The sequence below is a fragment of the Halichoerus grypus genome, chromosome 15 (genome assembly GCF_964656455.1).
Source record: "Halichoerus grypus chromosome 15, mHalGry1.hap1.1, whole genome shotgun sequence".
Lineage (NCBI taxonomy): Eukaryota > Metazoa > Chordata > Mammalia > Carnivora > Phocidae > Halichoerus > Halichoerus grypus.
In genome coordinates this window covers 22,886,675-22,902,485 of record NC_135726.1, presented here as the reverse complement: position 1 = coordinate 22,902,485, position 15,811 = coordinate 22,886,675, and the positions used below count along the sequence as shown (strand labels likewise).

Here is a 15,811-nt window from a genome sequence, read left to right as displayed (position 1 = left end):
CGTGTCTGTTCTTTCCTCCACCGCACCCCTGTCCGGGAAACCAGCCTTCTGCTTTGCCCAAAGGAACTACTTCATTCACTCGCTTCAGCAAATGATGTGACAGCATTGGAAGTTCAATTTAAGCAGGAGTTTGAAAGGAAAGAGGATATAAGAGAGGTGTCTTCCATGAAAGAGAACACGTAATCTGCAGTTGAATGGCATGCATACCAATCTTGCCCCCTCACCTAACCCTTGTTCTCTGTGAAACCTCGGCCAAGTTATTTAACTGTGTTTTCTTGTCTGAAAAAGGCATACGGTTGACTCTTAAACAATGTGGGGGGTTAGGGGCGCCAACAATCCCCCCAACTCGGCACAGCTGAAAATCCACTTTCGACTGTCCAAAAGCTTAACTATTAATAGTCTACTGTTGACCAGAAGTCTTACTAATGACATCAATAGTTTTTTAACACGCATTCTGTATTACATGTATTATATACCACAGTCTTATAATAAAGTAAGCTAGAGAAAATGTTATTAAGCAAATCAGAAGAGAAAATACATTTACAGTACTGTAAATATATTTACTGAAAAAAATCTGCATATAAGTGGACCCGTGCAGTACAAACCTGTGTTGTTCGAGTCAATTATATTAATAGTACCTAATTTCGCAGAGTGTTGCAAGAATTTAAGGCGTCGTAGGGCTTACATAATACTTTTTCAGTGTTTAATTGTCAGCTAAATTTACCTTAAACTTTCACCACCGTGGTAAACACTACAGTTGCAGAGGATGGGACAGCTACGAGCAGAGATGCGCTCTACAAGCCTAATCTCTTGTTAGCACGTGGGCATCTAACTGCCAGCTCATGTAATGTGATGTGCCTGTGGACTGTGATGGCGAGCTAGGTCTATTACCACCGCAATACTTGTGTAATACACAGAGTGACGCATCTCAGCCTTGGTTAAGTGAATCTGACACAAGAAGATAAAGGACGACATCTCCGTTCTCATTAAGAGATAACAGATGGACTTCCCTAAGATCCATTTTTTTTTTAGCTTAATTTCATCTGTTTAAATCTTGTCTGATGAGATGGCATTCCGAGAATAATTTTAAATTGTTCTCTCTGGAATGAATATTTCTTTGTCTTTATTAGAACCTCCCCCACTCCCATAGGGTTCTGTTGTCCTGGGGTGGTTTTAAATCTTCGACTTGTCCAAATACAATAAATCTCCCCTTAATATTTTTTTTTTCCCCAAGACATGGTCTCTGGCTTTGGAAGATAAACATTACAGGATGGGCTAAATAATAAAACCAAGTCAAACACGTTTCTAAGCCATTTTCATGTAATTCCAATTTTTCTTAAGTTCTCTGTGAACTTATTTCTACTTCCTTTTATGATTTAGAAAAAAAAAATGGCTTAATTGTACTTCTAAAGTTCCTAAATTTATGCCCACCTCAGCTTATATTTTACAGCTAAAAATTAAAATTCTTTTATATACTTTCTTTCTTGCTCGTGCTCAGAAGGTTACAGGCAAACATCCCAAGAAAAGCAGAGTGATATCTAAGTTTACAATTCCACATTTCTTTGAGATGTTTGACCTCCTGAATTAAACTTCCTTATTGGCCAAAATATGACTATGTAGTTTGTTTAGTTTTCAATTGATTAATTAATTAATTAAAAGGGAGTGGTAACTCTCATTGTTTCAACAGAGTTATGTAAGTTTGGGTTTATATATTTTAAACTCTAAGAGATTCCCAGACAAGCCAACGATCTTCATGTGGGTAGAGCCATTCTCTATTTATTGCCTACGTGGGACCAGCTGTAAAGCTGGATCTCGGACATATTTGAGTGATTTAGCTCAAGTCATGAAGAAAATTTTATCTGGTCTACATTTTGATATATTTTTATAAGTTGATTACTGTATTTATTAATAATAAGAATCTCTACCACTTTAAAAATGATCTTACCTAATTACTTTACCGGTACACATAAAGGCTTGTTTTTTTTATGTGTATCATGATCCATTCTTTAAATATAATCCAGTGTTCATGGAAGGAGTTCCGTCGTCATACTTTTCCACACCATCAACACAGAACTGCCTGTAATTCCCAACACGCATCACCTACTTCCTTACCCCTCTGTCTTTCTTTATGGATATCTCAGCAGATTTCAACTTACCCTTTCATATGCAGGTGCTTCCAGGAGCCACAAGAACGAAAACTCCAAGAGGAACAGGAATTTTGTCTCTTTTGCTCACTGCTATATCCCCAGTCACTGGAAGAGTGCTTGGCAAGTAGTACACACTCAATAAGTAATTATTGAGTGAATGAGCAAATGAACATCTTCGCAGACTTGGGTTGGTACCCCGTCACCCTGGAGTTAACAGCTCATGACCTTGGAGCATCTGTTTTTGTGTCTGTCTTCTTACTTGTCTGTGATGCCTTGCAAATGAGTCTTTTGTTTCTGTATTGGCCCTGAAATGTTTCTTAACCACATGCTCTGCGTATGCTTTTATTTTTATTCCTTAGAATAGAGTACCATAGATCCTTATAATTAGGACCTCCTTGATGAATATTAAGTAAAGGCATCCATCTCATAAAAAAAAAAAGTGTCATGGATTAAGGCTAACTCAACTAGGTTGTATTCAATATGAGGAGGTTCTTTAAAAAGTAATTACTGCCTACGTACTTTAAAGAAAACCATGATCCTTTAGAGTATTTTTATAAAGCCCTAAAGCAATCTAATGTACACAGTTTTTCTCAGAGGCTTAAAGCAATAATGTGGCTTCAACATGGTAAATTATAAAAATTCCATGTCTGTACCTCTCTAGATGGGGTTAACCTTTCTAATAAACCAGTTACCAAGTGGTATAGTTTGTTTGCTCTATCCCTTACCGTTAACAAGGGGAAACTGCGACCAGAATAACACACCGGGGGAGAGAATACTACTCCTAAACCAGAAAAACACCAGTTTCCAAAGTTCATCCTCTCTCCAGAACCATCCATTTGGTAGGGTTGAAGTTACCTCTTAACCTGACTGCTGCATGTTCTCTGCTTGCATTCAAGGTTGCTATAAAAAAACAGATATTCTTCACTCTTAAATCTTCACTTTTTCGCACAGTGTTTTTGTTTGTTTGTTTTGTTTGTTTTTTAATAAGGCTCCATGGAGGACATTTCCCCCATATCTCAGAACAAGGAAAAGCTGTGCCCTTCCTAAAGGCATGGATTATTCTTGTTTGTACAAACAAAATAATCGTGTACTTCAGAGATGTTTGCCCTGTTCTCACATTAGCTGTGAAAACACAGAGCAGATTTTAGAGAGAGTATAGAGCAGATCTTAGGTCCCACATCCTACTATTGTCATGTATCCACTCTATATTGTGTGTACGCCAATGAATTTTTCTTAATGTTGATTTTTATTTCCTTATTCAGATTCCCAACTCCTTTAAGAATTTACTATCTCCCTTGAATCTGTGTCAACTGTAAAGGCTTTATGGAAAGAAGGACATCAGATAATATGCAAAATGTATTTTGTTTGGAAATAAAATGAATATTAGGTTCCTTTGGCATGTTTTTGTATAATAAAAAAATTGGTGAGGCAGAGTGCAAATTTTCAAAGATGGTGTAGCACTAAATTCCACCATATAGCCGCTGGTTTAGAGACTCACTAGCAGTGCCATTACGTGAAATCAAAGAAGCTGTGCTCACTGAAAATTGATTGAAAGGCTACCATATGCTATTTTAACAATCCTGCAATATCCTCTAAAATTTTTTTTTAAAAAAGCTTATATCTTCACATTTAATTTACAAAAACGATTATGTAAAAGTTACAGTCTTAGTCTATGGTTACTGTGTAAACTATATTAAACTCTAAAAACAAAACAAAAAAATCATCTATAATTTCATCTCTCCAAAATAATATGTATTAATAGTATGAAGTTTCCTTCTATATTTTCTGTCTGCATATGTGAATATGATGGATGTGGTCTAAATATGTGAACAGCAGTTTCTATAATTGTATATATACATTTGGTCCATTTATTTAAATTGTAGTATATAATTCCTGAGTACTATTTTTTGACCTACCCTTTCCTACTAAATCTTTCCCCATATTTTAGTATGCAAAACATTATTTTTAATAGCTGAATAACTGGTATATGATATAAGGGTATTTGGATATAAGGATGTTTCCTTCCCACATAAATTGCAACCTTCGGTATTTTAGCACTGGGCAAGTTATTTCTTATTCAGATAACTGATTCAAAGACTCCTTGGGAATAATAAAATAAGTTCCAATGCCAAAATATCTGATGGAAACAGGGATCACATTAACCACATGATCCCTAGGCATAAACTGAACCCAGTCACACAAGGAAGAAATTAAACCCAGGCACTTACTAATTTCAGTAGCAATGATTGTTATGTTGTGCCATACACTTAATTCTCTGTCAAGTGGTGTTGCCAGCGTTATCCTTCCATCATCTGCATTAATGTTGAATTGTCTCTCCAGGTCAGTGTGCCGGTCGATGGAAAACCTACGAAACAGATACATCTGTAATCTACGTCAATGTTTATATGATCCATATATTCCACAGCAGACCTTTAGTAATCCTTGGAGAGTCATAGTTGGGAAGTCAAGTGGATTGGGAAACTCAGTGGCATCATAATTTGTAAAATAAAATGACTGAATGAGGCACAAGAAACTTAATAATTATTGTCCAAGGAGTAATTAGCTATATATGCAACATGGAGGTCATAAACTGCCATCAGTTTCAATAGGTAGCATCTTCAAAAACAGATGCTGATGAAGAGTTAATTGGACAATCCATCACGTTTATTGGACAGCTTATGATAATTAGCAGTTGCCACAAAATATCACATAAAACAATAAACTCAAACGCAAAGCAGGATGGTGCTAGGCAGCATGTTACTTATGGCAGTTCAAAGGAAATGTGTGTTTATGTTAAACACATATTTGACTAGACAACATGTATGTGTTGTTACTGTTGCTGCTGCTTTGTTTTCATGTTAAGTAAAGTACATATTTGGGATTCCTATTAGTTTATGTCCATAGAAATAAGATGGTTGCTGATGCTCTAGTAATAATTTTTAAAAGTCGGAATGGATATTTTAGCAGCTTTACAACACTAGAGTCTATGAAATTAACAATTTTAAATGCACAGGTTAGTTGTTACTCTTTTGAGAAAACTCAAATAAGACATCATTAAGGTATCCTGTATCTAGAACCAGCTGCATGTCAGGAACACTAGGCATCAAGATAATACAGTAATTATTTTTTTCACAACATTTATTGCTATTGATCTGTGTTTTGGTTATGGAATGCTGAATCCAATAAGGTAAGTATCTTAAGGAACCCAAGGCATAATTAGAAAAATTGGCCCGTAAGTAAGGAGTGAAATACACTAAAACAGGATAGAATGGACACAGGGACCGTTTATCATTTATCATCTACTATTGATCATTTATCATTTATCATTTCCTACTTGGAAGATGGTGAAGAAGGCCCCTTCCTTAACAGTTTATAAATAGCAGAAAACTAGAAAAACATTTCGGCATCATTTAAATCTCCTAACTCTAACAGAGGCGGAGATACTTTTCTCATTTTTTAAAGTTCCAGTTGATGACAGACTTTATGGGGTGAGTCATGAGAATTTATAAAATAGGCTATAAATACAGCCCTTTAGTAAGATCGCAGGTAAGAATGTCATAATATTACGAGATTACACAACGGGAGGAACTTGATGGGGGACAAATGACTTTGTTGAAATTCAGTTTAAAGTCTACCTCAACTAGATTTCAAGAAGTCCCTTGCTGCGTGTGTAGACATTTCAGACATTTTATTGCCTAGCAGACTTTACAATAAAGGCTCCCAAGAATTGCTAAACATCCCAGAAATCCTGACTCAGCATCATCAACAAGCATGCATTCAACACCAAATGTGGACCAAGCACAGTGCCAGATGCCGCTTCCTTCTTCCGTCCTCTTCTCTTTGGTTTCTTATGGAATGAAGAAAAGAAAAACGAAACCCTTAGAGGACATTTTAAGTAACCTAACTAGTACATACCAGAACCAAAATGAATATTCATGCTTGATTCCCTCTGAAGTCTATGTGTACACCAGCTAGCTAGAGGAAGGGCTGACCTTATTCACGTATAAAACAGGGATGATAGGGTGCTTGGGTGGCTCAGTCAGTTAAGTATCTGACTTAAGCTCCGGTCATGATCTCAGGGTCCTGGAATCGAACCCCCCATCATCGGGCTCCCCGCTCAGCAGGGAGTCTGCCCCAAGACCTCCTGATGAGTTTTTAATCCACCTTTATTTTCTAGCAAACTCTTTTCTGCTCTGTCGCTTAAGGGCATGGCATGGGTTTCTGGCTGTTTATTCTTTGGCCCCACATGCATTCATAATCTCATCATAAAGAACATGGGTCCTAGTGTGACTGCCTGAGTTCATGTCCTAACCTCATCACTTACATAGGTGTGATTTAGTCGTGCTATTAGTCTGTCTGTGCCTTTGTTACTTAATCTGTAAAATGGAAATTATAATAGGTTTTGTGACACTTTAATGAGGTAAAGCATATAAAGCACTTATTATAGGGCCTGACACATAATAAGTGCTTAATAAATCTATATTTAAAAATCTGTAATGCTATCATTATTATCTGGACATGATAATACATTTTTCCTTGGTTCTCTTGTCCCTCAACAAGTACATCTGGGTTCTCCTATCAGTAGAAACAAACACATAGACGATCCCAGCTTGAGTGATTAAAAATAAAGCTGAGAAGGGGGAGCAATTGGGGGCATGATAACTGCACCTCTGGCACCATTATTTTAGGTGCTTATTTTTCCACCAACTTTTCTCTGTCTCATGAACTCACCATTGCAGGTTCAAAGATTTCCTGGACACACTCAATTGTATATTAATATTGAATAACATATGATCTTTTTTTAACCATAGTTAAAATTAATTACATTTTAACAATTTTAAAATTTGTTACATAGCTAAAGATTACATTTAAAAACAAAACAAACCTGAAAGCACACCATGTTCAGGAATGTTCTCAGAAGATGCTTCCTCCACCCCACCGCCCCGCCACACGCACACATTCCAGAGCCACACCACACCATCTCTAGTTGCAAAGATTCTGCTGGCTTTCCTCCAGTCCTCTAAGCTTCCCTCAAATTCTCCCCTCTCCTCTCAGTCACTCATTGCACTGTGTGATATACAGTAACATCAGCAGCAATAAAGGGCAACACTTAAAAAAGAAACTAGACTGGGTTAAGAAAGCAAACCTGGAGTAACAACTGAAATTTTAGGATCCAGTGTACTATGTAAATTTGCAGAATGTCATAGTTTTGGCTAATACCTGGGAAGTAGATCCATAAGCCACTGTTTCCTGGGATTCTGTGTCTGTGAGAGTAGCAGCACATAAAGTGGAAGAAGCATAATCAGAGTAGGGTCTCACTAGTGGAATCTCATTGAAATTATGCAACTATTCATAATCTCCGTCTCCTCTCTAAACAGGAGAAGGTATCTTCTTCACAGAGTGGTGCTTTGCAGTAAGTGAGTTGATACATGACTCACATTAGGCAAATAAATAAATGAGTAATAAAATAAATGGTGAGCCAATTCTTCAATCTATAAGAGATGCTTTCAAGCCCAGAGTTAACTGCAGACACAAATTTCTAGAAATGGAAATATACAAATAAGAGCTATCATTCATATTCTTTAGTAGCCTTAGGAAGGGCAGAATTTCACACATGACACTACAGAGATATCCCAGAACCCTCTGTAAGGTTTGTTGATACCAGTCTTTGCCTCTTTCAAAATATCTGGTACTCTGTGTACCTCCATGGAGCACAGACTCTGAGCTGATGAAATAAAAGGCTGTCCTTTGTTTCACGGACCACAGCTCATTCACAGGGAGCTTTCTGCGTGTGGTCTGAGTCATTCCTCCCCTCAAGGATGACCCTTCCACTTTCTCTAGGTAAACATCTGCTGGACTTTCACTCTTTTAGGACAAGGAGAAATTTTTGATTCATATATCATAGTATCACATTGGTTGGATTTTGCACTGCAGTTACTCAGTAACTGATTATAGGAAAGATGTACAAATATTTCTCAAGCATGGATTTTACTAAGTGTGAAATATGGTGCTAAAGAAATACAAGGGAAAAGAATAACGGGGATAGGAAAAGAACAAAAAACCGAGAAAGAACTATTTTGGTTCATATTATATCTACTGAAAAATTCAATGCTTTCTAATTTATGTCTTAAAAGTCACAGGATCCATACCTCTGATATTGAAGTCTCCATTCTAATTTCTTAAAAATTTGCATGTTTTGGATGCAAATTTTTGTTCCTTTGTAGAATTACTTAAAGTGTGTTAGACAAAAGATCTCGTTTTGAGAAGAATAGAATACACTTTGGAGAGTCATCTTCCCGCCAGAGTAAGAAGGAACTTCTTATTAACACAGTGGGAAGTGGCATGTGAGAAAATGGGCTCCTCGGGTCATGTTAACATCAATCCTAATGACGGAAGTTTTGGAAATATACACTCTCCATCTAGTACAATGAGTATGTTTTAGAAGCCCTATTTAAACTTTCTCGTTTTATTCCAACAAATTCCCTGGTTTGCTTCAATACTACTGTTTCACTAACCTACAGGAGTATGTCTTAGAAGTAAATGGTAAAAACTTCATCATCTTACTTTTGAAATTAAGGCTACAGATGCAAGAAAATTCCTACCTAGACACATAGCACCTTGTTTGGAGACTCGTTTAACCTACAGTATTTCAACCATTAACACAAACTGATGTCACCAGTTTACCCAATTAAGAGTAGCCTGCAGAGTTCAGAAGTAAATATAAGAAGATACCATCGGTGCAGGGACTGAGAATAGATCAAAATGAACCATGGATATCTCTGTGTTGGGAAATAGCACCCAATTTCCATGGCGGCTCCCATTGATATTAAATAACCATTTTTACCTGAGTAATAGGCCTCCTCAATTAACACAGCTCAACTATTTGTATTTCATGCCAACATTTGGCACAAAATCCCAGTGTGTGTGTGTGTGTGTGTGTGTGTGTGTGTTGTTGTTGTTGTTGTCCATATTCAAGTATTATACGTACATATTCATTCAAAGCATCTCCTACCTCCTCTTCCCAATCCCACCCCCAACACTATATACAGAGACCCTCTATCCCCTATTCAATTACTGCTTCTTGGTTTGTAACAATGTCAAGAACATTTTAAGGATTTTTAGAACTCAGTTCCCAAAGTCAGGGAACTTTTCACTGCCAATGGCTTTGGTGCAACATGAGGAAACTGTGCCAGATAGACTGTGGAGTGTACCCAAAGAGTTACACCGATTACGTTAACCGTCGGATAAAGATAAACTAATAGGTTTCCTAAGAAAAAATTATCGTGGACTATATTCTTTCCACTATAATATTTGTGAAACACCTGATGATTTTTCCAGGGAATGGCCCTTCCATTCCTAACTTCTCTGCTAAGCCAATTTATATAGCCAACCCTCAGTTTCTTCATCTAAAAACAAGAACAATACGATTGCCTTCTTTTAAAGGTGAAGGTGAATCCCAAATTAGATAATGTGTTCTAAATTTCCTCACGGTTTTTATAAGTGGTTTTACACAGAGTCTTTATCATGATTTCTAGAAGACACTCGGTCAAATATATAGGTATTTTTAAACAACAATCAAATATTTCAAATATTCTGGTGTTTGGTGTTCATATGGAGAGAGACATAATATTGTCATATTTCGACTTGCTGTTTCCACCTAAATAGTGAAGCAGATTCACCCAACACAATCAATCTCAGGTATCTTTTATTTTATTTAGGGTCAAATATAGAAATCTCAGATTTCAAATCTCTCAGTTCATATGAGCTTCCATTTTCTGAGCGTGTGTTTTGTTTTGTAGTTTGTTCCATTTTTATCTTGGAAAAATAGAGACCTAAAGCCACATTCTCGTGTGTAACTTTCTGCCATAGTACCAAAAGAACAACAACAAAAGAATTCTTTAGAATAAATCCTAGATAAAATTTGATTCATGATTAATTCTTCAATATTTACATAGTATCTTTGGAGAAATTCTAATTTTCTCTGAGTCATCAAAATAATCATTCATAACTGCAAATTCTAAATATGATATGACAGCAAAAATATGGGGAAAAATAGAATGCAGTTTTACACATTGTGAAGGGATTAAATGTAAAATTTTTATTATTTTTTTTAATTTCAATAAGGTTTTCGTGGTTGCTTCTTTTAGGCAAATGAGATGCTAAACGTTTGAATAAAGACTCTCTTCTTGGACATATAGGTGTGACCTCATCGCTTACAATGAAAAGTGGCAAGCTCTGTAATGAAGTAATGCTCACATTGCAGTGAGTAAGTCCAAGTGTGCCTGGGAAAGGGTGAGGGGTGGTCAGAGATGACACCAAGAAGATGTAGCATCTGTTTGGGGACAGGAAGAATGAGCAGGATTTTTCCAGGTAGAATACGTAGGGACAGCATCCTCAGCAGAAAAAAACGCATGTAGAAAATCTTGAGAGTTTAAGTTGATTTAGGAAACTATAAAATTAGTGCTCGCTTCGCAGCACATATACTAAATTGGAAACCATAAAATTAAAGGACTAGACTAGTGTGGGGGGAGCTCAGGTCAGACAGATGAGCATTCTGTCATTTCTTTCCCATCCTTCCCTTCCATCTTGGCTCTTAGCTTTCTTCCTTCATTCACTCCTTATTATTTCTTATGTACAAGGCATTGTGTTAGGTGCCAAGACAGGTATGGCCTTGGGCTCATGTCACCGAGTCTATAGATGAAGAAAGACAATGAAAGTAAGTAAGTCTTTTCAAAGCTTACAGTGATATATTCATGAAGAAAAAAAGAAAAGGGCTGAGATACATAAAATATTATGAATTATTCGTATCAAAAGCAGCAGCAAATATGAAAAGTCTGAGTTAGGAATATGTTCACTGTGCTTACAGACCTTAACAAAGGATGGTGTCGCTGAAGTTCAAGATTCAACAGGGGAAGGACATCAGGGAATACATCATGAAGGACCTTGGAAACTGTGTGAAGGAATTTTTTTTTCACCTGTAGGAAATGGGGAGCCATGTGAAGAAATATAGCAGGAAAGTGATATAATCTAAACCGCAGCTGAATTTCATAGATCTTTCTGTGATACAGAAATAAGCTCCAAGCCATCCAATATGGTAACCACTTGCTACACGTAGCTGTTTAGCCTTTGAAATCTAGCTAGTGTAACGGACCAATTCAAATTTGTATTTTGTTTCATTTAAATTAATTTTATTCCAATTCAAAGAGGCTCATGTGACTAGTGTCTAATCTAACGGACGACAGAGCTCTAAACCGAGTTAGAGATTAGTTTGGCAGCTGTGTGGATATCAAGGGGTTGGAGGCAGGCAAATGGGACTTTTGTTGAGTATTCACATTAGAGATGATGGTGTTGGAGTTTAGAAAGTAAAATAAACAAGATGTGGTGATTATATGGATGTGGGAAGTAAAGAAGATGGAGGAAGATTGAAGAAATACCCTTACGAAAGGCTCACAGCCTCTTCCTCTTCTTAGGGGAAATCTAAGAGTGAAGAACATCCTTTAACTCCCTTAAATATCTTTTGGGGGCTACCAATCATGCCAATAATGACTTTTCTCTATATGAAAGGATATTCAAAGTTGATGAAGTTACATTAACAATAAAACAGAGATAGCGTGAAATTAAAAAAAAAAAAAAGTACCTCATTATGTAGCTGTCTGGACCATAGGACCATCCCTGGGATTAAGATTTAGTAATATATTTAATGTATTTATCATGGCCTGTCTAATTTTCAGCTTCTCTGCTAAACCCCGTATATTAATTTCTTATTTAATTCTCCAAATAAATGACTTTAGTAGCCCATATAAATTGTCCTCTTAACATCTGTGGTTGCAAAATGCAGATAATACACATTTTTCCCCACTCATAAAGTTAGTGAGATACTAAGTGTCATATCCTGACCACAGTCCCTGACACTGAATCTTAGATAGTGATGAGGATAGTGGTATTTGATTATATATTTGTCCAATTTTGGTCAAAATCGTTTACTGTAAAAAAAGAAAGAAGTGTTTATGGAAAACATGCACACCCACGGAATACTAAGAGTAGTGCATAACTACATCAAAGCAGGTATTTTTCTTAATGTCATAAAGTTATATATGCACTGAAAATTTCATTGGACATTTAGTAAATTTAGGCTCATTTAGTACATGCTAAGGACTTATGGTAAATGCTGGGAATTCACAGGTGCACAAGATGTGGCCTTTAACTCTTAAGGGCTGGAAAAGCATTTTAACTGAAATAGCTTGTTTACCTATCTGATATACAATAGTACTAATATAAGCACACTATTCCAGTGTTCAAGCAGATGTAATTCTCTCTAGGGGGACAAAAGTATTTTCCACCAAAAATACTCATCCCTAAACACAATGCCTGCCTACACGGTCTAACTTAGTCTTATACATTTAAGCAAGTGCAAAGTCCGATATCATGTGCTTGATGTTTAATAAAGGTGATCCAGAGAGGCTTCCTCTTTCTCCAGAGAGCAGATCTCCCACACTTCATGACCCTCTGGGTCCTGCTCCCTTTCCATACCTGTTATCTTCAATTTCAGACCCTTGGCTTCGGAAGGACATTTAGGTCTTTTGCTGTCTTCTGCACTATTAAATATATTTTCCATAACTGTGACCCTTCTTAAGGACTTTCATAAATCTTATTCTCATTTACTGTGAAGCTACACACCTCAGCAGACCATCCCAAAACTTGATTTGAATCCTGAGGCCCATTTGGAAGGCACTTCAACTTGAACTGTTTTGCTCCCCAGCAAACTGGCTCCGGACACATAGAATAAAGCTAATAAACTTTTGATAGATGGAAGGAAATGGCATTTCTCCATTTTTAACATCTCTTCTAAAATATGCAATATTATGTTTTCCTCTGTAACACTAAGTCAAATCTGATTGTCCTTTATCAAAAGCAAGGTTGTATAATACCTTGTGTCAAATCAGAGTGTAGAAATACAAGGAGAAATAAAGGCTTGGTTGAAATGACTCCCATAAATATTTGAACATCAGACAAGGATGTCAATCTCCCTTTGTTGGGATGCAAAATAGAGGATTTATTTTGCCTTATGAGTGTAACAATGTTAGGTAACGCCGCTCAGCCTACACAAGCATCTTTGTTTCTCTCAGAATATAAACATTACTATCAAATTTTGTTCCCTAGAGGAGACAAAGGCTTCACCAATCAGAAAACAAAAACAAAAACAAACACAGGAACTCTTTTAAACCCATGACCAGCATTTTCCAATTTTTTTCTTGTCTCTTGATTATTAAGCTTTTTTTTACTACTCTAGATCACCTGTTTTAAAATATTTTATAAACTCAGGCAGCTTCATGGTTTTGGATAACTACGGCCATACCACACCGAGAGCCTTTCAGCTAACCAATCTGCCACTTCAGTGTCTGCATCTCAAAATGTAGAACAAATATCTATTTGCCTAAAGGGAGATACTGTAGCGTGGTGCTAACATGGGTATAGGAGCTACATGGCTAGCAGGATGAACTTAGTCAAATTACTGCCATAATAAAGAGGCTCAGAGCTCTGATCCATGATTGACATGAAGATATGCTGTGCAGATCTTCCTTCGAGGAAGGATGCCTGAGCTGTGTGGGGAAGGGTCAGCAGACAGTCTTCAGCTATCCACTCCCTAGAATCTCAGAGCCTATGCTCCAGAGTTTATCTGGAGATTAAGCAAGCAGAGGGATAAAGGCCCTTTTGGCATGAGGCAGGACTCCTCTGATGATCAACACTCATTCCAGAGAGACCCACTGGGTTGGGCCAAGGTTTTGCAGAGACTGTGATGCTGTTAGATTTCTCCCCCTGCACATCCTGCTTTTAGTCTCCTTCCATTCCTAACAAACATCCTGTACTTCAGACTCCCATCTACTCCCAGGGAAAACAATCTGTAACAATTTGTTTAATGCACATAGAATATGTGTAATTCATAGAATTAATGTAATGAAGTATAAATGAGATACATGTGAAGAGCACTATACTAAAATACTAAATAAGCATGAATGAAGATCCACAGATTATTTCCAGTATCACTCATTGAATATATCAACTCTCAAAGGGAGAATACATGTTAGAGATGGTTGAATGTATTACAGCAAGTCTCTTCCAAGTGACTTTCTACTTCATGCCATCTTATATTTTTAGATACAGAAATACTGCTACTCAGAGAATTTACCCATACCCCGAAATGCAGAGACCAGGGTTTGGCTAAGGCAGTCTCCAGCCTGAATTCTAAAAACCCAGTATTGTAGTCATTACTGAGGTCTGGAGAATGGAGAAAAAATGGGATTTTATAACAAACTCATGCCAGAAACAAGCAAATTCCGCACTCCAAGCAGGTAAGCATCACAGCATTTTTCAGGATGCCCTTTCACAGCCCGTAGGGTAGTTATGGGGATGGGCCCCAAAGCTACACTAAACAAAACCAGACTTTTCTGGCAGACTCAACATGAGTATAACCTGCCGTGGGTCCCATGAGGACCAATGTCCCAAGGGCTCTCAGGAAAGCTTGGGAGATGCCAATTCCCATCACATAGAGCTGGAGTCTCATACAAAGAATTTCTTTGACTGCTACAGGTTTAAAACATATTTTTTTTTTTTATCTTTAGGGAGTTTCTGAGACAGCATAAGATCGTAGAATGATATGGGAGCCAACTGTTAAAATTACTAATGAAAATGCAAACCCCTATCAGTCTAGGGTAGGGGTTGGCAAACGTTTTTGTCAAGTAAATATTTTAGGCTCTGCAGGTCATACACTCTCTGACACAGCTACTCAACTCTGCAGTTGTAGGGCATAAAAGAATGAGGATGGTTGTGTTCCAATAAAAGTTCATTTTAAAAAATGTGGTAGGCCAAATTTGGCACACAGGCTATATAGTTTAATGACCCCTGGCCTAAGGTAATAGAGTCGAAGTATTCACTAAAGTCATGAGTCTCCCTTAAGTAGGTCCTACAGAAAGAAAAAAGGTGGGGGAGGGGGATGGAGACCTATATAGTAACAGAAAAGATGCATATCCTGTTAAACATAGAGGAATAAGTATTGTGATACTTGCAACGCTCCGTGCATTAGAATCTAGAGCACAGACCAGCACGGGAGCGTGAGTGTCCTCCCTCACACTGTATGCTCCAGATGCTCGGCAAAACTACGTGAAGTTCAAAGATTGAATGTGCTCCTTACGGTTTTCTCTTTCTTAAAAAGCGCAATGCACTTTAGCAAATTAACATACCTATGGAGTCCTAGTGCAAAGAAACTTGAGTTCAAACTGATCTGGCCACAATGTCTTTAATCCCAATAGTGTCCCTTCGAACACAGGGAGATGCTGCTCTTGGAGAAAGGCAGTGTTTATCTATTTTTCAAATTTAACAGGCATAAATGCACGTTTATTTTATAAAAAATGTTTTGCTAAACATTGGTTTGCAGCCTCTATATGGAAAATTTATAGGAAGATGCAATTTGGAGCCAACTGCAAGTGAAGATGCTTATTTAGAGCCACTTATAATGAAATAAACCCCTTAGTTATGAATCAGTTATTATATTTCACTGAACTCCAACTGTTTCTTTCTCACTGCTTAATTTCATTCTAGCTTTTGTTATTATGCCTAAAGAAACCATTTTAACATTTTCTCGCATGCACTTTTAGTATCAAAAATTC

The 15,811-nt window shown here is 37.2% G+C and overlaps 1 protein-coding gene across 4 annotated transcripts in view; it reads right to left on the bottom strand.

Moving 5' to 3' along the window:
* The window catches only part of CDH8 (cadherin 8), a 358,968-nt gene that overhangs the window by 129,783 nt on the left and 213,374 nt on the right, over positions 1-15,811 (bottom strand). For all 4 annotated transcript variants that reach the window (XM_036091704.2, XM_036091706.2, XM_036091708.2 and 1 more), the window contains one exon: positions 4,376-4,512. In XM_036091704.2, the coding sequence (XP_035947597.1) occupies positions 4,376-4,512 (137 nt within the window). The remainder of the gene's footprint in view (positions 1-4,375; positions 4,513-15,811) is intronic.